Source organism: Onychomys torridus, chromosome 4 (assembly GCF_903995425.1).
Source record: "Onychomys torridus chromosome 4, mOncTor1.1, whole genome shotgun sequence".
In the NCBI taxonomy this organism is placed as follows: Eukaryota; Metazoa; Chordata; class Mammalia; order Rodentia; family Cricetidae; genus Onychomys; species Onychomys torridus.
This window is the reverse complement of record NC_050446.1, coordinates 102351456-102374058: the sequence shown is the minus strand read 5'-3', so window position 1 is coordinate 102374058 and position 22603 is coordinate 102351456. Positions and strand designations below refer to the sequence as shown.

Genomic DNA, 22603 nt, shown 5'->3' with positions numbered 1-22603 from the left:
AGTGTGAGTCTTAACTGCTTCTATGTTTCCAGGAGTCTTCTGCCTCCAGCATGCTTCCTGAGAGAATGCTTGTCTCTATATGGATTGCACTCTCTTTATTCCTATCTCCATTGTGTTGGACTAGATGACATCACTATGCATTGATATAAAAAGTGGTGGATTGAAAGAGAGTTCCGGGGACTCAGTTCTGGTCCCTTTAGCACCTAGTTCTAGTACAGAAGAAGCGCGGCTCTCTGAATCCTGGTTCTTCAGCTCTGAGCACTGACTCAAGATCAAGAGTGGATAGATAAAACTTTCTGGAGTCTTGTTGACCAATTGCCTTGGACCAAATGATAAAACATGAAGTGCTGGAGTGTTTCTTCAAGCCAACCCCACTGGCACTGTGCATGACAGCTATTCCTTCTTAATATCTATCAATGGAGGTATGTATTTTTGTACATGTGTATGTGGTGTGTGTGTGGTACCTGTATGTAGGTCTGCGTGGGTGAGTGGATGTATGTTCACATGCATATGGAGACGAGAAATCGACATGAGGTGCTTTCCCCAATCCCTTCTCATTTCCATTCGCTTGTTTTTGAGACAGAGTCTTTCACTGAACATGGAACTTACCCACTGACTACACAGGTTGGCCAGCAAACCCCAGGGAAATTCTTGTTTCTACTTCTCCAGCACTGGAATTACAGGTGTGTGCACAGGAGGGTACTAGACATACAAACTTAGGTCCTCATGCTTGTGGGGTAACCACTTTAAGAAATGAGCCACCTCCCCACATCCTATATTATGTTTTCACAGAAATCCACAAATTTCTTAACAGGAAATATAATACACCTCAGATGAACACAATGCTAATTTTACATATGTTCAATGTACAAATTCTCTCCTGAGGACAATGTATTTGTTCTACATCTGAATAGGGTTTTTTCATTTCCAGTGAAAATCCCTACACTCTGCACCTGCTGTGGTGCCAAATGATGCTTATGGGTAGGACTCTAGAACAGGACACAAAAGGTTAAACAATAGTATGGTGCTTCTTCCAGAGCAGGCAAGGCTGCCCTATAAGACAGCCTGTAGAGACCTGACCACTTCCCCAAGTTTCTGAGTATGCAGATTCATCCCCTGCTAAATTTATCATGAAGTTTGGCTATACCTTACACATTCATCAAAAGGAAAAAAACCATAACAATATCTTTACCTTATTGTAAATTCTGGACACCAAACTCCGCTGAAGAACCCTTTCTCGAAAATTCAATGCTTTCAGCAAAAAGGCAAGATGGCCCACTGTGTCAGTGTTAAATGCCAGGAAACTGGAAAGAAAAGACAGAGACCATTGCTATTAGTTTGGCTTTTAAAGAGATCCCCAAGGATGATTTGTGAGGGCTAGTGAGATCCGGAGAGATGGCTCAAATGGTTAAGAACACACACTGCTCTTGTAGAGGACCTGAGTTCAAGTCCCAGACAGCTGCCTGTACTGCCAGCTCCAAACAAGCCAATGTCTCTGGCCTCTGTAGGCACCCTCACTCACATGCATATATGCACACACAGACATACATGCATATAAGTCTAATTTTTAAAAATTAAATAAAATAAAAGAGCCAGAAATATATCTCAGTGAGTAAAACATTTGCCACACAAACCTAGTGACTTGAGTTCAATCCTTGGATTCTGTAGTGGAAGAAGAAAATCAACTACCAAAAGTGGTCCTCTAACCTCCACGTATACACTTTGGCACGTATGCGTGCACACACAGACACATGATGATGGTGATGATGATAATTATTACTATTATAACAATATATATTTAAAAACCAAACGGCACTTTCTCCCTATAGGAAGGTATTGTGAACATGTTCCTCCATCCCACCTCCCACTGGCATATCTGTGTTTCTTTTCAGTACTTTCTGGTGAGTGCTTGGCTCTGGTTTATTCTACATATTTACCCTTATGGTACAGAAGTAATATGGTGTCCTGCTTTTCCTACTTACTGTGGCACCTTGAGTCAGGGTCAATATTTTACATGCAGCTTTTCTTTATTAACAGTTATATAATTTCCATCAAGTGAAACTTATAACAACATTCAGTATTTTTTGAGTTATTATCTAGTATTGATGAGGGTTTTTTGTTTTTTAAATAAATATTTTTATTTTATAATTAATTTAATTTTACATATCAGCCACAGATTCCCCTGTTTTCCCTCTTCCAATTCCCCAGCCTTCCCCCTCATCTATCCCCCATTCCCACCTCCTCCAATGCAAGGTCTACCCTGGGGAGTCAGCCCAGCCTGGTAGATTCAGTTGAGGCAGGTCCAGTACCCTCCTCCCTGCACCAAGGCTGAGCAAAGTGTCTCAGCATAGGCCCTAGGTTCCAAAAAGCCAGCTCATGCACCAAGGACAGGTCTCAGTCCCACTGCCTGGGGGCCTCCTGCACAGTTCAAACTCATCAACTTTCTCTCTTAACCAGAGGGCCTGGTCCAGTTCCATGGGGGCTCCTCAGCTATTGGTTCACAGTTCATGTGTTTCTGCTAGTTTGGTTATGAACATATGATTTTCAACAAAGAAGCCAAAACTGTACAATGAAAAAAAGAAAGCATCTTCAACAAATGGTGCTGGCATAACTGGATGTCAACATGTAGAAGAATGAAAATAGATCCATATCTGTCACTGTGCACAAAACTCAAGTCCAAGCAGATCAAAGACCTCAACATAAATCCAGTTACTCTGAACCTGATAAAAGAGAAAGTAGGAAGTACTCTTGAACGCATTGGCACTTCCTAAATATGAATTCAGTAGCACAGACACTGAGAACAACAATTAATAAATGGGACCTCTTAAAACTAAGACACTTTTGTAGGGCAAAGGACACAGTCAATAAGACAAAGCGACAGCCTACAGAATGGGAAAAGATCTTCACCAATCCCACATATGACAGAGGGCTGATATCCAGAATATATAAAGAACTCAAGAAATTAGACATCAAAATACCCAACAGTCCAATTAAAAAATGGGCTATAGAGCTAAACAGAGAATTCTCAACAGAAGAAGCTCAAATGGCTGAAAGACATTTAAGGAATTGCTCAACATCCTTAATTATCAGGGAAATGCAAATCAAAATGACTCTGAGATACCATCTTACACCCATCAGAATGGCTAGTATTGAGTTTTTATTGAGAATTATCTCTATTGAGTTGTTATTATCTAGCGTGTAGATTCCATCATAATTAAAATACTGTTTAGGAAACTGAAGTTCAGAAGGATGCAGTCACCTACTGGATGTCACACAGAGACTTGGTGGGTTTTATTTTGGGGCACACCTGTGCTGGAGGGAATAAGTGCCCCAGAGGACAGTAGGCAAGCACAGAGTAATAGATTATGCTTTCCCTCATGGGGTAGCTATTGATACCTTCCCTATTTGGCTAACGAGGAAAATGAAGCATGGGGCATCAATAGACATAAAGACCAATCGTCAAAACGGCCCCCACCCTCAGCTTTTCCTCACACACATCAACTTGGTGTTGACTTTGTGTTTCTTCCCTATGAACCTCCCAATAACCTAGATCACAAGGTCCAGGGATGCCAGCGAGCTGGTTCTGCAGGTAAAGGCACTGGCCATCAAACCTGATGACCCGAGTTCAATTCCCAGGCCCCATATGTTGGAATGAGAGAACAGAGGCGAGTGACCTCCACACAGATGCTGTAACATGCGTGCGTGTGTGTACACTCGTAAATAATTAAATATAATTTTTCTAAAAGGTGTGTTCTGCTAACTTGCTTCTCTGTTGATGTGATAAAACACTGACCAAAACCAACTGTTTTTTGGGGGGGTGGGGGGAGGAATTTATTTGGCTTATATTCCCTGGCTACTCGCCATCACTGAGGGAAGTCAGGGCAGGAACTCAAAGCAGGAACCTGGAGGCAGGAACTGAAGCAGAGGCCATGGAGGAACACTGCTTACTGGCTGGCTCCTCATAGCTTGCTGAGCCTGCTTTTTCATACAACCCAACACCACGTGTCTAGGGGTGGCACCATCCCTGAAGAGATGGACCCTCACACATCAATCATTAATCAAGAAAATCACCCACAGACTTTGCCTGTAGGCCAATCTGATGGGTGCCATTTTCTCAATTGAGTTCACTCCCAGATGACCCTTGGTTATGTCAAGTTAACTAAAAACTAACCAGTATGTCTGAAGTTAATTCATACTAAGGTTTTCCCATAGTTCACCTCCCCTTTCCCTATGTCCTGAGAAAGTGAATGATTATAAGACCAAAATAAGTCAGATTTCTACTAATTAAACTTAAAAAACCCAAGTAGCTGCTGTTCATTCTAAGTAGAAGAGCATCCTTCAGGAGCCAGAATGGCAAAGTTGCCTTTCATGGAGACAGAAGGCAGAGGAGGATGTTTAGATACCAGCTCCTGGGAAATATCAATTATATATCAGTTCTCATTCCAAACCTAGCTTCAGAAAGCCAAGCTCCTGACTTAGTCTAGTTCATAAAAGGTATAAAGAACTTACATGGTTTATTTTTTTTTAAACTTGTCTTAGCCATCCAGGGGCGATTCTATGAAACCTGGAGCTGTGAATGTTTGTGTTGGAAACCACCATTGTATCTTGGGGTGTTTACCATAGGTCAATGTCTATTCCCTTGAAGCTGTGCACTGTGTGTACAGGACCTCACCCACACATCTGTGTCCCCTGTGAATCCAAGAAAGTCATCCAAAGTAGAAAGCCTTTGAAACCTGGACCACTGCTAAAGGGGGGGGGGGGTCTCTTGGATAACTTTACAAGGAAATCAGAAGGACTGCAGAAGTAAAACTAAACTAAATGTGAATGGGTCTCATCGGTCACTAGTGAAATGCAAACAGACTAGAGTGAACCAGCACACTCCATCCAGCAGTCTGTCTAAAATTAAATATATTGTGCCGAATGTTGCCAAGGACACAGAGAAGCCAGAATGCTTATACCTACTCATCAAAGTGTCAAATGGTCACACTCATTCTGGAAATCTCTCATAGCTTCTCATAAAATAAGCATATGTGCTATGACCTAGCAATTCCATGTCTCCTGCATGCCCAAGAGAAATCAAGAGAAACGTTCATAAAAAAGGCTTATGTAAGAATAGTCATAGCTGTCCTGCTCATTGGAGTGAAAAGCTAGAAACATTCAGGTGTCTATCCGTTATAAGAGAATGGAAAACAAATCAGACTCTATCCATAAAATACCACTCAGTAATAAAAGGGGAAGAAGTAATACATATGACACCATGAGCAAATCTTAAAGAGCATTATATTGAATTATTGAGGCAGCTACAAAAGAGTATAGACAGTATGTTCCATTTATATGAAATCCTAGAATGGGAAACTCTAGTCTTTGGTGGAAAAAAATATCAGAATAATGTCTAGGCATTTGCCAAAACTCAACAAGTGTACATTTAAAACATATGAAAGGAATTAAAAGAAAATTCTACATAAGAGGAAAAGGAACTGTCTCCACAGGTTGAACTTGAATAAACAATGCTATTTCAAAGTGTGCTAGATGCTTGCAGTTTACTTTAAAATGCACAGTAAGGACATGAACTGATGAGTGGCATCATCAGTGGATTCTTGTTAATGATGCCCTGACTATAGGATGATGATCCCGTAAGCTCACAATAGAGTTGAAAATTTACCCTTGCCTCGTGGTACCATGGCCATCATAAAACCACAGCACAACAGCCAGGTGTGTTATCACATGGCTTTAATCCCAGCACTCAGGAGGCAGAGGAAGGTGGATCTCTCAGTTTGAGGCTAGTCCTTGCTGCAGAGTAAATTCCAGGACAACGAGGGCTATACAGATAAACCCTATCTTAAAAAAGAAAGGAAGGAAGAAAGATCACAGTGTAGTGGATAGCTATTCTGTCTATGACCTTGAAGCACCGCCCTTAGAGATGCAGCAGGTAACTGGTCCACCTACCTATGACCTTGAAGTACATGCCCCAGGGGCATGGCCTCTTGGTGACCCTTAAGACCTGAGATACACATAGGTATTGCTTTTTTTTCCGCTCCTTTGTGGGGCTTGGAAGCAGAACTGATTCAGGTGGCTGGAATAGGCATTCCAGAACCTGTGTCAATTCTGTACAGTGAGTTTTTTCCCCTTAATAAATTCTTTTGTCCATTAAACAGGCTCCGTGAAATTCTCATTATATCTGGCATCCAATGTGGGGCACAAACCCATGACCCTAAGATTAAGAATCTCATGTTCTACCAACTGAGCAAGTTGTAAGAAAAACTCATCAAACAAGGGTCAGGGCAGAGTTCTGTTGTTTGTCTTTACAGGATGATATCTTCAAGAAATCATAAGGCCTTGGACACCTAGACATCTATAGCAGAAAGGAAGGACCTATTGGTACCAATATACTCTACATGGTAATATCTTACTGCCTAACATCAATATTTCTTTAACTCTAGAACAGTTGTGGTCCCAATTATAAATCAAGCTGGCTTTAGAGCTGGAATATGGCTCTCTCTTCTAAACCCAAACATATTGCTAAAAAAAAATTAGGAGATTCTGTCTCATATCAGAAGAGCCAACTGGTGTGAGACAGAAGAAAACCAGTAGTCTAGAGACCATTGTTGTCAAGATTCTATTTCTTTCCATGCTTATCCTTGATTTCTGGGAATCCTTTCTCAATTCACCATAAATCCAAACTTTCCATTTTGAGATTAATAATGTTCAAGTTTTCCACAGTGAAATATAAGTCTTTCCAATAGCAATCTCTGAAGTCTAAAAAAAAAAAAAAAAAAAGATGGGGCCCCACGACAATGACTCTACCTAGTCCAGAATGATGCTATTGTACCTAAGAACATTACTCAATGATCAGCTTTAGACTGAAAACTCTTCAGGACAGTTCCAAGATAAGATGGTCTATCATACTATACTTCTAGCTAGAATCACAGACAACCTTACCCATTACTCTGAAACTGATTGCAGACTCTACAGCTAGTTCTTTGGAGACCTAACTATCTAAGCTTTCTTATAGGACCCCACAGAGATACTATCACCCCCCTAAACAGCAGGAAGCAATTCTAAGAAAATGATGACCCCTCTCCCAAAAATTTCAGTTTTCTGAAGGTTATGGTTAAATGGTTATAGGGTTGGAGGATGGAACAATAAAATTTAGACTGAGTATTCTGTTTAAGAAAATAAAAAAGGGGAATGGATAGGTATAGTATATTAAGGCAGATTATTGTATATACTAATAAACTTATTTATTAAAATATCAGCCTTAGATAATTTGCACTGTTATGGATTCTTATATATTGATACAAATGTAAACCATTTTTATATTCATACTCAAGATAATTTGTATATAGATACAAATAAAAACTTTGTTGTATTGTACATATAATTCCTCTTCCTGTTTGAAATATTTTTACATATTGTTGCAAATGTAAAATTATATTGTCATACTGTATGGTATGTTTCTACCTCTGTTTAGGATATTTTGTATACTGATACATATTAAGGATATTGTTGTCATATTATGTATTTCACTATACATTCCTACTTCGGTTTAAGATATTTTGTATTGTCACAATTTTGAGGTCATCATCTTTATACTGTACATCTGTTTACAGACTGTTTACCTTATTAACGTGAAGTCTTAGTCTTTAAGTTATTTAGGATGATAAGAATTACAGGTCAATAGTCACCCATATTTGTCACGTTTATAGTTATGTTAGTTAGGTTTTCCAGATTTACAGAAACATAGGTCATATGGATAGGTAATCTTCAAACACTTCATAGACCTAGAGAATATGACATTTAAATGTATTATTAACTTAGATTTCTGTTGTTTTGGGGCACACCTGTGCTGGAGGGAATAAGTGCCCCAGAGGACAGTAGGCAAGCACAGAGTAATAGATTATGCTTTCCCTCATGGGGTAGCTATTGATACCTTCCCTATTTGGCTAACGAGGAAAATGAAGCATGGGGCATCAATAGACATAAAGACCAATCGTCAAAACGGCCCCCACCCTCAGCTTTTCCTCACACACATCAACTTGGTGTTGACTTTGTGTTTCTTCCCTATGAACCTCCCAATAACCTAGATCACAAGGTCCAGGGATGCCAGCGAGCTGGTTCTGCAGGTAAAGGCACTGCCATCAAACCTGATGACCCGAGTTCAATTCCCAGGCCCCATATGTTGGAATGAGAGAACAGAGGCGAGTGACCTCCACACAGATGCTGTAACATGCGTGCGTGTGTGTACACTCGTAAATAATTAAATATAATTTTTCTAAAAGGTGTGTTCTGCTAACTTGCTTCTCTGTTGATGTGATAAAACACTGACCAAAACCAACTGTTTTTGGGGGGGTGGGGGGAGGAATTTATTTGGCTTATATTCCCTGGCTACTCGCCATCACTGAGGGAAGTCAGGGCAGGAACTCAAAGCAGGAACCTGGAGGCAGGAACTGAAGCAGAGGCCATGGAGGAACGCTGCTTACTGGCTGGCTCCTCATAGCTTGCTGAGCCTGCTTTTTCATACAACCCAACACCACGTGTCTAGGGGTGGCACCATCCCTGAAGAGATGGACCCTCACACATCAATCATTAATCAAGAAAATCACCCACAGACTTTGCCTGTAGGCCAATCTGATGGGTGCCATTTTCTCAATTGAGTTCACTCCCAGATGACCCTTGGTTATGTCAAGTTAACTAAAAACTAACCAGTATGTCTGAAGTTAATTCATACTAAGGTTTTCCCATAGTTCACCTCCCCTTTCCCTATGTCCTGAGAAAGTGAATGATTATAAGACCAAAATAAGTCAGATTTCTACTAATTAAACTTAAAAAACCCAAGTAGCTGCTGTTCATTCTAAGTAGAAGAGCATCCTTCAGGAGCCAGAATGGCAAAGTTGCCTTTCATGGAGACAGAAGGCAGAGGAGGATGTTTAGATACCAGCTCCTGGGAAATATCAATTATATATCAGTTCTCATTCCAAACCTAGCTTCAGAAAGCCAAGCTCCTGACTTAGTCTAGTTCATAAAAGGTATAAAGAACTTACATGGTTTATTTTTTTTTAAACTTGTCTTAGCCATCCAGGGGCGATTCTATGAAACCTGGAGCTGTGAATGTTTGTGTTGGAAACCACCATTGTATCTTGGGGTGTTTACCATAGGTCAATGTCTATTCCCTTGAAGCTGTGCACTGTGTGTACAGGACCTCACCCACACATCTGTGTCCCCTGTGAATCCAAGAAAGTCATCCAAAGTAGAAAGCCTTTGAAACCTGGACCACTGCTAAAGGGGGGGGGGGGGGCGTCTCTTGGATAACTTTACAAGGAAATCAGAAGGACTGCAGAAGTAAAACTAAACTAAATGTGAATGGGTCTCATCGGTCACTAGTGAAATGCAAACAGACTAGAGTGAACCAGCACACTCCATCCAGCAGTCTGTCTAAAATTAAATATATTGTGCCGAATGTTGCCAAGGACACAGAGAAGCCAGAATGCTTATACCTACTCATCAAAGTGTCAAATGGTCACACTCATTCTGGAAATCTCTCATAGCTTCTCATAAAATAAGCATATGTGCTATGACCTAGCAATTCCATGTCTCCTGCATGCCCAAGAGAAATCAAGAGAAACGTTCATAAAAAAGGCTTATGTAAGAATAGTCATAGCTGTCCTGCTCATTGGAGTGAAAAGCTAGAAACATTCAGGTGTCTATCCGTTATAAGAGAATGGAAAACAAATCAGACTCTATCCATAAAATACCACTCAGTAATAAAAGGGGAAGAAGTAATACATATGACACCATGAGCAAATCTTAAAGAGCATTATATTGAATTATTGAGGCAGCTACAAAAGAGTATAGACAGTATGTTCCATTTATATGAAATCCTAGAATGGGAAACTCTAGTCTTTGGTGGAAAAAAATATCAGAATAATGTCTAGGCATTTGCCAAAACTCAACAAGTGTACATTTAAAACATATGAAAGGAATTAAAAGAAAATTCTACATAAGAGGAAAAGGAACTGTCTCCACAGGTTGAACTTGAATAAACAATGCTATTTCAAAGTGTGCTAGATGCTTGCAGTTTACTTTAAAATGCACAGTAAGGACATGAACTGATGAGTGGCATCATCAGTGGATTCTTGTTAATGATGCCCTGACTATAGGATGATGATCCCGTAAGCTCACAATAGAGTTGAAAACTTACCCTTGCCTCGTGGTACCATGGCCATCATAAAACCACAGCACAACAGCCAGGTGTGTTATCACATGGCTTTAATCCCAGCACTCAGGAGGCAGAGGAAGGTGGATCTCTCAGTTTGAGGCTAGTCCTTGCTGCAGAGTAAATTCCAGGACAACGAGGGCTATACAGATAAACCCTATCTTAAAAAAGAAAGGAAGGAAGAAAGATCACAGTGTAGTGGATAGCTGTTCTGTCTATGACCTTGAAGCACCGCCCTTAGAGATGCAGCAGGTAACTGGTCCACCTACCTATGACCTTGAAGTACATGCCCCTGGGGCATGGCCTCTTGGTGACCCTTAAGACCTGAGATACACATAGGTATTGCTTTTTTTTCCGCTCCTTTGTGGGGCTTGGAAGCAGAACTGATTCAGGTGGCTGGAATAGCATTCCAGAACCTGTGTCAATTCTGTACAGTGAGTTTTTTCCCCTTAATAAATTCTTTTGTCCATTAAACAGGCTCCGTGAAATTCTCATTATATCTGGCATCCAATGTGGGGCACAAACCCATGACCCTAAGATTAAGAATCTCATGTTCTACCAACTGAGCAAGTTGTAAGAAAAACTCATCAAACAAGGGTCAGGGCAGAGTTCTGTTGTTTGTCTTTACAGGATGATATCTTCAAGAAATCATAAGGCCTTGGACACCTAGACATCTATAGCAGAAAGGAAGGACCTATTGGTACCAATATACTCTACATGGTAATATCTTACTGCCTAACATCAATATTTCTTTAACTCTAGAACAGTTGTGGTCCCAATTATAAATCAAGCTGGCTTTAGAGCTGGAATATGGCTCTCTCTTCTAAACCCAAACATATTGCTAAAAAAAAATTAGGAGATTCTGTCTCATATCAGAAGAGCCAACTGGTGTGAGACAGAAGAAAACCAGTAATCTAGGGACCATTGTTGTCAAGATTCTATTTCTTTCCATGCTTATCCTTGATTTCTGGGAATCCTTTCTCAATTCACCATAAATCCAAACTTTCCATTTTGAGATTAATAATGTTCAAGTTTTCCACAGTGAAATATAAGTCTTTCCAATAGCAATCTCTGAAGTCTCAAAAAAAAAAAAAAAAAAAAAAAAAGATGGGGCCCCACGACAATGACTCTACCTAGTCCAGAATGATGCTATTGTACCTAAGAACATTACTCAATGATCAGCTTTAGACTGAAAACTCTTCAGGACAGTTCCAAGATAAGATGGTCTATCATACTATACTTCTAGCTAGAATCACAGACAACCTTACCCATTACTCTGAAACTGATTGCAGACTCTACAGCTAGTTCTTTGGAGACCTAACTATCTAAGCTTTCTTATAGGACCCCACAGAGATACTATCACCCCCCTAAACAGCAGGAAGCAAGTCTAAGAAAATGATGACCCCTCTCCCAAAAATTTCAGTTTTCTGAAGGTTATGGTTAAATGGTTATAGGGTTGGAGGATGGAACAATAAAATTTAGACTGAGTATTCTGTTTAAGAAAATAAAAAAGGGGAATGGATAGGTATAGTATATTAAGGCAGATTATTGTATATACTAATAAACTTATTTATTAAAATATCAGCCTTAGATAATTTGCACTGTTATGGATTCTTATATATTGATACAAATGTAAACCATTTTTATATTCATACTCAAGATAATTTGTATATAGATACAAATAAAAACTTTGTTGTATTGTACATATATTCCTCTTCCTGTTTGAAATATTTTACATATTGATGCAAATGTAAAATTATATTGTCATACTGTATGTATGTTCTACCTCTGTTTAAGATATTTTGTATATTGATACATATTAAGGATATTGTTGTCATATTATGTATTTCACTATACAATTCTACTTCCGTTTAAGATATTTTGTGTATTGTCACAATTTTGAGGTCATCATCTTTATACTGTACATCTGTTTACAGACTGTTTACCTTATTAACGTGAAGTCTTAGTCTTTAAGTTATTTAGGATGATAAGAATTACAGGTCAATAGTCACCCATATTTGTCACGTTTATAGTTATGTTAGTTAGGTTTTCCAGATTTACAGAAACATAGGTCATATGGATAGGTAATCTTCAAACACTTCATAGACCTAGAGAATATGACATTTAAATGTATTATTAACTTAGATTTCTGTTGACATGAGACACGATTGCTCCTGGCAGCACCAATCTGATCCCAAGAGAATGTTAGGCTTCCAGGACACTCCATTTGGAAGTTTGTTTTCTTTTTGGCACAAAATGGCCTGCAGAACAAGAAACTGCCCTTGTCTTGACTGCTGACAGTATGAATGCTGTCATTTCTGGACGAGCAGGACACAAGGAAAAGCAACTACTGAACTCTGCCAAGACAGGGTAATACAGTCATTCAAAATTCCTCCTTCTGAAAATGGTCTGTCACATATACTAGGCCTGTAGCCAAACTGGATGACCCAACAATGCTGAGAAACTTTAGGTGACTGCCCAAGCTGCCAGCTGTCTCTGTCTAGTCTCACAAGAATTTCAGAAATTGTTTGCATGCACTTTCCATTTTCTGAGGTATTATTATGTTCCTTCTCAGGTCTTTGATGGGATGGAAGACTAAATAGTTATAGTTACAACCTTATTGTATCTTAGCTAGAACATGTTAAGTACTAGATTCAGATTCTTCAGGATAGGACAGCTTTTGGAGTGATCTCTATAATATGCCATTTACCTGTGTTCTGGACATCTCTGGATTTTAGTATGTGTCTCTTGTTTGATGTTGTTCTTGATGGTTGTATTTCTATTTTTTTAGGTTATCACCTTTTCCCTCTCTTGAACAATAATCATTCCTATTGTATATAGGTTTATATTAGGTTAGAACTTTCTCATTTAGACAAAAGGGGGAGATGGAGTGGATAGCTGTTCTGTTTATGACCTTGAAGCACTGCCCCTACAGATGCAGCAGGCAACTGCTCCACCTGCCTATGACCTTGAAGCACATGCCCCTGGGACGTGGCCTCTTGGCCACCCTTAAGACCTGAGATGCACACAGGCAGTGCTCTCTTCAGTTCCTTGTGGAACTTGGAGGCGGGACTGATCCGGGCAGCTGGAACAGTGTTCCAGAACCTGTGTCAATTCTGTTCTGTATGGTGAGGTTTTCCCCCTAATAAATTCTGTTGCCCATTTAAGGCTCCGTGGATTTCTCGTCATAACACAGTACACTGTAGGACTTGTGTGTTCATGCAGATGCAAGCAGCTTTTGCGTGCCACTTGCCAGTCATATAAAAGTACATCAGCAAATAGATATAAAATTTAATGCCATACAACAGTAATAAACAACTATATTAGACTTTTATGTATTTACTATGCTATAATTTCTCACTATTTTAGTATATAAGGTTTAAAAAAAAGGTTGTTAAAATATTTACTGTTACACAGTGTGCCACATTCCACCAGTGACGGCCTTGTAAACCCTTGGTGGTACCGTGTCCTATGATTTCACCAAGAGTCCAAGCTGAACACTGATCTACACAGTCCAGATTTGTTACATACTCTCCATGATGTCCCCACTACAAAACATCCTGAGGACTCACTGTCAGAACGCTTCCCTGCTGTCAAGTGACACATGACCACATACATGTGGTAGAGATTTATCATGAACAGTAAGTGGTGTGTTCACAGTAGTGTTTCCATGGGAGCCTGTCCACGGGAGGTGACTACATGAACGCTCACCCTCAAATCTTGCTGCACATCTGAAAAGCTTCAGAATCTGATACAGATAATGCTCCACTGTGAGGTAGAATCTTGACTCTCCTCAACATTCAGAGGCCTCTGTAGAGTTTTCTAGACTGATATGAGCAGTGAGGGCAACAGTGGCAGGCTCACCTGCAGGAGGGCAAGAAGCAGGACTTCCTGGAACAACCCAGGTACAATCCCTCCCAGAACAACCTCTTTCCAGAGCTTCCCTCCCCACCAAGCCATATCTGTCTTCCCCACCCCAGTTTCAGGAAGCCTTTCTGAGCCATGCCTGGTACCTCTACAGTCCAAATGAAGGAGAGCCTTGGGTGATGCCACAATTGGCTGCCTGCTTGGAGAAACTTCATAGAATCAGAGAGTTCTTGGCCCTTCTTTCTGCATGTCCCCCACCTGCTCCTTGGTACTTCCCCAGGACATTGTCATTAAGAGCAGATCCGTTCTGCCCCATTGGAGTGTGAATTCCACAGGAGCAGAGTCTATCTATAATTGTGTTACACCAATATGAAGAGCCATGTCTGGCACACAGGGAGTCCTGGAAATGTGTTGGTTGCAATAGCTCTCCTTAACAGAAAAACCAAAGTTCGGGATTTGAGTGAATAAGCACCAACATACAGAATGAGCAAATACTGGCTGTGTGGGAGAGAGAACTTCTAGAACTTGTTTAGTTCATTCCTATTTCTATAGAGTTTATTTGGGGCTTATAGTTTCAGGAGTTTAGAGTCCAGGATCATCACAGTGGGGAGCATGGCAGCAGGCAGGCATGGTACTGGAGCAGTAGCTGAGAGCTTACGTCTTGAGATACACCTACTAGGCAGAAAAAGCTAAGAATGGGCTTTTGAAACGTCAAAGCCCACCCCCAAGTGACACACCTCTTCCAACAAGGCCACACCTCCTAATGCTTCCCAAACAGTTCCACCAAGCATTCAAATATGTGAGCCTATGAGGGCCATTCTCATTCAAACTACCAAAGGTTTATAACTAGACAAAAAGTAAATGGGCTAGCACTTTCCAGATATTTACAATTGGAATACTGCCTTGGCACATCTCAAGTCTATCCTGGAAAATTTGTAGAGGGGTATCAATTTGCATATGCTGAGAGCATGTCATATTCTAAAGATGGAAACAAGTCCTGCTCTGCTATCAGGAACAGAAACAAAAGTGTGAATGGTTTGCAGCAAGCTGTGAACAAGGTTCCGGAAAAGACCTAACTGATGCTACCAGGGAACTGCACTCTTTTTCAGCTCTTCCTTGGAAAACAGTCAAAACAGTAAGTGGGGGAGACACTGTAAAGTCCTCAGTGGGGCTCGAAATGCTAAAAAGAGAGTCACTGGTTTCCTAGAATTTTTAACTAGAATTATTTATTTTATATATTTGTGCACCATGTGTGTTACTAGGACCCTCAGGGGCCAGAAGAGGGCTGGATCCCCTGTAACTGCAGTTATACATGGTTATGGTACACCATGTGGGTGCTGGGAACCGAATCCAGGTCCTCTGCAAGAGAAGCAAAGTGCTCTTAACCCTGAGCCATTTCTCCAGCCCCCTCTTCATGTTTTCAGTCAAGATCATAAAATTGCATTGTCTATTTTTAAATTAGTGCAGTATATATGAGTTATAGAGAGTAATACTTCGTTTCTAAAGAAAAGTGATAATTTTAAAAAATACTGTGCCGGGCGGTGGTGGCGCATGCCTTTAATCCCAGCACTCGGGAGGCAGAGGCAGGCGAATCTCTGTGAGTTCGAGGCCAGCCTGGTCTACAGAGTGAGATCCAGGACAGGCACCAAAACTACACAGAGAAACCCTGTCTTGAAAAAAAAAATACTGTGAGCTCTCCCAAAGTAGAATAAAAGAAAAAAAATTGTATGGGCATGAAACAATAAAGCAGAAAAGAGATGTCTTAATTTCATTTACACCGTAACAAAGCAACTTAATGGAGAAAAGGTTGATCTGGTCCACAGTCCTGGGGTACAGTCCATCACTTCTGGAAAGCCAAGGCATCAGGAGTCAGTGTCAGGCAGCTAGTCACACCCCAGGCACAGTTAAAAGCAGAGCAACAACCTGATGCGTGCTCACTGGTACGCAGCCTACCCTCCTCTCAATCCGGGGCCAGCACGTGACATGATGCTGCCTTCATTCGGGGTGGGTCTTCCCATTCCAGTTAACCCAACAGGACAATCTCTCACAGGCTGCCCACAGGTGAACCTGACCTGGACATTCCTCAATGAGATTCCTTCTCAGGTAATCCTACATTGTGTCAAGTTGAGGGAGAGAACTAACATCAGCTGAGTACATCCAAGGAGCAACTCAGAGAGCAGGGGCCATCTGAAAAATACTGCTAAGCTGGATTAAGTTCTGGGAAGACTGAGCCACAGAAATAAAGCAGAGAGACACCACAATAGACAGGCACAGAAGGACAAAGAGGACACAGACAAAGGAGGGACTAACCAAAAGTGACCAGGAAGACAAAGCTTTAACAGTCCTAAAGCATTGGATTAACTCAAGGGTTAAATCTTCTCCCATGCTCAGGTCATTTTTAAATCACTTACTGACTTCTCCCAACCAAATAGGAAGTTCTCCCCAAACAAGCCAACAATAACACTCTGACATAAGTCTGAAGCAGAGAAGCATAAAACAGGAAGCAGATGATGGGTCAGTGGGTAAAAGCAGCTGCTGCCAAGACCGAAGATCTGGGTTCGATGCCTAGAAGTCATATGGTGGAAGTCCAGAACTGACTCCTGCAAGCTGTCCATTGACCTCTGCATATGTGCTGGGTGCATACACACACACACACACACACACACACACACACACACACACACACAATGTAAGACATTTTACAAAGGCATATCAAATTAACAGAATAAAGGATTGTCATAGTCACATACTTTCCATAAATGCAAAAAAATTCATTTGATAAAATTTATAATGTAGTAATAACAAATGTGCACTAAAATAATAGAGAGAGATTTTAAGGAAATTGTATCTCTCAGAAAACAGCATTCTTTTCTTAAATTTTATTATACTTACTATTTGTGTTTGTATATATGTGTGCATGCATGGGTGCATGTGTGTATGTGTGTGTCTGTGTGTGCATGCATATGTATGTGTGCCTGTGTGTTTGCACATGTGTGCCTATGTGTTCCTGTGTATACATATGTGTGTGTGCATGGAGGTAAGAAGGCAACCTATGCTCTAAACATTTGCTGTTTTTACTTTACATGTAGAGTTCAGTGGCCTTCAGCTCACTCACACTATTATTAATATTATTTAAAGATTTAATCTTATTTTTAATTATGTGTGTATGTGTGTGTCTATGTGTGGGTATACACATGTGAGTGCAGTGCCCAAGGAGGCCAGAAGAGGGCGTCAGATTCTCTGGAGCTGGAGTTAAGATGTTTGTGAGCCTGACATAAAATCACAGACCTACGTAAAACATGATGAGGTTTTTGTTCTTACTGTTTTGAGAATGAAATTTTCACTTGACTACCTGGTTCCCAAGCATGAATCAACATTCATGACAGAATGACAATGTGGTCCAGAGAAGCTCAAATCTGGACACTCCTGCATGCTGCTGGTAGCAATTGTAGCTTGAAAACTCTTTGGAGCTGTCTAATAAAGTCAAAATTGGTGTACAGCACAATAGAGCAATTCCATTCCAGGGTATCAGACCCTAGAGGAGTGTTTTTTAAGCAACAAGTTACAAGTCAGTGATGAGCCATAAAATCAGTTTAAAGGACTGAGATCATTATCCCTTTTTTTAAAAACACCAGAGAACTTCTCGAGTACTGGAAAGGTCAGGTTATCACACGGAATTGGCTTCAGTTGTATCTGAGGTGGCGGGCTCACTCTACAGATGTCTGTGGTTTTTTAGGATGTACATTTTGCTCCAATTTGAAAAGCCCTGCAAAGACTCTCCCCTTGTTACCCAGAAAAAAAAACTTCCCTGTGTTCACCAGAAACCATAAACAATGTGTTTTACCGATTTGTACAAAATATCAAAATATTGAACACAACTCAAATATTGATCAAAGGTGGAGACTTGAATAAGACAGTCAAATTGTGGCATTTATACATGCAGAAAACTATCATGACAAGTTGCAATGAAGCTTCCTGGCTACTTATGTAACTTTGATAAACCATAGAAGCAAAGTCTCAGGTGAAAACAGAAAGTTATAGAGTACATCAGATATTATGCCTTTTCAATTGAGGTTAGAGGCAATATATTAAAAGTAAATAAAAATAACCCAGTCATAGATTCCCCAAACTAGACTGGCTAGGGTCAAACCTGAGCCCTGCCACCCATAGGTCATGTAACTTGAGAAAAATACTTAACTTTCATGCCTCAGTTTCTCCCTCCACCTGTAAAATGTAAATAAGGACCTGCCTCATGAAGTTTTAAGATTTAAACTCACACAATGAATAACGAAGAAGGAACCTGATAGAAAGGACAGAGCCTGAAATGTTTAGGTCTTAAGTTGGGTGGTAGGCACATAAGAATTATATATCGTCTATACTGCATTTGCCTACATCAGATACTAAATTTGTCAAACAAAGGCAAGATGGCTCAACGTCAAGGCGCCATAAACAGGTTCAGAGTAAAACCTTTAAAAAGGTAAGGATGCTGCCTTGGGTGATGTGTACCTGGTTCTCAGCTTGTCACCAACAGTTGCAGTCCAGTTCCGGATCAGCCCCAAGACTGGGTTCTTCTTATGCTGCTTGGTGTACTGGGCCAGCAGTTCCCGGGCCACCACCTGCACAGAGAGTTAGTTTATCCCACATCAGCCATGTCTCACAAGTGTGGGACCTATCATTGTTCTCAAACGCTGCAGCCAGATGAAGTCCACTTGCCATTAGCAAACTCCTTAGAGAGAAAGATACCTAAGACCCCAGCCTTCCGGGGGCCTCCATATCCCATGGTAGATATGTGGCATTTTCCAGACCACTCCAATCCTTACGCATGGCTGAGTCCTAACTCTGGAGAACTGCTCTCTCCCCCTGGCTTCTGCCAGCCTCTCACACTAGCCTTGGCTCCAACCATCTTAGTCAATATATCATGTGAAAACTGCTTGCTTCCAATAGCCCAGATGTTTCCGTTCCCTTTTCTGTCTTTGACATTCTCAGGTTGATTCAGTCTTTGGAGAATACTACTAAAATATGCTAGGCAGTGGTGGCGCACGCCTTTAATCCCAATACTCAGAAGGGAGAGGCAGGCAGATCTCCATGAGGTCAGCCTGATCTACAGAGTGAGTTCCAGGACACACAAAACTGCAGAGAAACCCTGTCTCGATGCCCCCTCCCTCAAAAAAAAAAATCCCACAAACAAAGCAATCTGTCAATATCCATTAATTTATCAATATTCACTCTCCAGTGACTTTAAAGCTATCATTTTGTTTCAAAATACTGAATACTGTTGCAGATCTGTTCAAAGATCTCTCTGGATCAACCACAGAAGAGGCTCAGTGGACAGTGCACAGCTGGTATTAGACGTGTGAGTGACATAACTTGACCCCATCTGCCACTGACCAAGCCCCTATAGGAAGAAAGAACCTCAGCAGAACCAGCTGAACCTTGAACCACGTTGCTGAAGCTCAGGCCACATGGTGACTGCAGTCACTCTAACAAATGGTTGTCAGGGCCCTAAGCCAGTGGTGACTCAGCTTTTCTCAGCTTTCAGTTTTAGGACGTTTTCTTCATTATTTCACAAGAGCATATGTGATCTCTCTCTCTCTCTCTCTCTCTCTCTCTCTCTCTCTCTCTCTCTCTCTCTCTCTCTCGTGTATGTGTGTGTGTCTGTCTGTCCAGTTTTGTCTTTTTCCATGGGTTCTAGGTATCAGATTTCAGGTCCTCATGCTTTTGTGACAAGCCCTTTCCCACTGAACCACCTCCACCGCCCCAACCCCTATGTATGATTTTTGTTTTGTTCTTAACTTTATTTAAGGGAGAATCTTAGTAAGGTTCTCCTGCTGGTCTCAGACTCATAATCCTCTGGCCTCAGCCTTCTGAGTACCTTGATTACAGGACTGCACCCCAGGCCCTGCATTTCTGAAATGCTTTTACATGAATTACATATGGATATGATATGTGATTTCACTCACAACAGCATCCTAAGCGATCCTTTGATTTTCATTGTGACATAGGAATCTACTTATCTGCTGAATGTCTGTATAATAGTCTGTTTGGACAAATCATAACTCATTAAACATTTCCACTCAGTAGGATATTTAGGTCACTTCTAATTGCATGGTATCATATGTGTGCATGTGTGTGCAGTGTGTGTAGTACACACATGTGAGTAGATACACTCACCCATGTGTGGGAATGTGAGGGCAGAAGTAAATGTCAGGTTTCCTATCCCCACCCCACCGCCACCCCCAGGTTTGTTTTTTGTTTTTTGTTTTTTGTTTTTTGTTTTTTGTTTTTCTTTTTCTGCAACATGTTTCCTGGATGAAATTGGAGCTTGCCATTTGGCTAGACTGGCTGGCAGGGAGCCCCTGGGGTCTGCCTTTCTCAGCTCCCTGACTGCTAGGGTTAAAGATGCACACAGCCACACCCAACTTCACATGGGTGCTGGGGATTTGAACCCAGGTCCTTCATGCCTACCCAACAGGTTTTGCCCAATGAACTGTCTCCCTAGCCCTTAATCTTTATATCCATATATTCCGACAGGTAGTACTTTCCTCTTTAGATCCCAGAGACCAAATCCTCATGCAAACGAACACAGGGTTCTCAGGGAAAACCATGCTGTTCATGGGAGAGATACTGAAAGGTCTCTCTCTCTCTCTCTCTCTCTCTCTCTCTCTCTCTCTCTCTCTCTCTCTCTCTCTCTCTCTCTTTCCGGTCTGGGGGAACTTCGTTAGCATTGGTGTATAATATCAGGTGTGCAGTGTGTAAGACAACCTCAGCCAGCAGAGGACTACACTACCTGCAATGCTCTACCACAGGCCATGTTCAACCACTGGTAGGCTGTGAAGAGCCCGGGCTGACTCGGTTACATCCAAGCTGTTGGTTTCTCTGGTGCCAGACTCTGGAAAGGTTAAGCTGCCCGGTGTGGGAGTGAAGGTAGAGGTGCTTTAGGCCAGCACACAGTGACACAGCCAATGTCTCCTTTCCTACTGATGGCACTCTGCAATATTCCCAGCTATAACTGGTGCTTAAGCTGGGACTGTAGTCCGCATTTGAGGCAGTCATGGTAACTCTGTGTAGAGAAGCAGGCATTGCTATGTCTTACTGGGATTTTTATTTTGCTTTCTGATAAACTGATTTCAGGGCATCAGTGTGGCTCAGGGGGTGAAGGCACTCACCCCCAACCCTGATGGCCTGAGTTCAGTTCTCTGCATGGTGGAAGGAGAGAGCCAGTTGCTACAAGCTGTCCTCTAACCTCCAAATTTTCTCGCAGGAAGCAGAGGAAGTCCCGAGTGAATGAAGTCCTGAATAAACGTGCGCTGTTGACACACCATGCCGAGGACCACAAAGCCTCACTCAGATCCAGGGGGAAATGGTAAAACCTTCCCCGCTGGGGTAAAGCTCAGCAAAATATAAAAGCCTTCCCTTGGGGTGTGACTGCAAGTGTTGATTGTAGTGTAGTGTAGTGTGGTGTGGTGTGGTGTGGTGTGGTGTGGTGTGGTGTGGTGTAGTGTAGTGTAGTGTAGTGGTGTAGTGTAGTGTAGTGTAGTGTAGTGTAGTGTGGTGTGGTGTAGTGTAGTGTAGGTAGTGGTGTAGTGTAGTGTAGTGTAGTGTAGTGTAGTGTAGTGTGGTGTAGTGTAGTGTAGTGTAGTGGTGTAGTGTAGTGTAGTGTAGTGTAGTGTAGTGGTGTGGTGTAGTGTAGTGTAGTGTAGTGTAGTGTAGTGGTGTGGTGTGGTGTAGTGTAGTGTAGTGGTGTAGTGTAGTGTGGTGTGGTGTGGTGTGGTGTAGTGTAGTGTAGTGTAGTGGTGTAGTGTAGTGTAGTGTAGTGTAGTGTAGTGTAGTGTAGTGTAGTGGTGTAGTGTGGTGTAGTGTAGTGTAGTGTAGTGTAGTGTAGTGGTGTAGTGTAGTGTAGTGTGGTGTGGTGTGGTGTGGTGTAGTGTAGTGTAGTGTAGTGTAGTGTAGTGTAGTGTAGTGTAGTGTAGGCAGAAAATGGCTTCTCTCCGCTGCCCCCACCGTGTTTATGGACGGAACACCTCTCTCCTGTAGAGACTACTTCTATGTGATTAGCCAAACTACCTCCGTAATCCAGCACCATACGATAAACCCAGAGTCCTTGTTTATCTGCATGCAATAACCCCGCCTCCCTGTTCAATGCTATACAATGAACGCAGAGTTTCCGGGGTGCAGTTTTTCCAGCAGGGAGCCCACTCCACCCAAAACCAGGATTTATGTCTGCATAATCTGTTATTTCTTTATTCACTCACACCTCCTCATAGGGTTGAGTCCCTGGGCTGAGCAAGGCACAGAGCATATAACATTTTTATTTGGTTCCTTGAAGTATTGTCTTGAAACTTCAAATTTCTATCTTCAGGGGCCTGAGAGATGGGTCAGAGGTTATGTGCACTGGCTTCCAGAGGACACAGGACTGATTCCCAGTACCTGTAGAGCAGGTCACAACCTTCTGTAACTCCAGTTCTAGGGATCTGACACTCTCTTTTGGCCTCCATGGGTACACAGACATGCATGCAGGCAAAA

The 22603-nt window shown here is 41.6% G+C and overlaps 1 protein-coding gene across 1 annotated transcript in view; it reads right to left on the bottom strand.

Moving 5' to 3' along the window:
• Positions 1-22603, bottom strand: part of Acoxl (acyl-CoA oxidase like) — a 270827-nt gene that overhangs the window by 85034 nt on the left and 163190 nt on the right. The window contains 2 exon segments of the mRNA XM_036185521.1: positions 1193-1304; positions 18587-18696. Coding sequence (XP_036041414.1) covers positions 1193-1304; positions 18587-18696 — 222 coding nt within the window.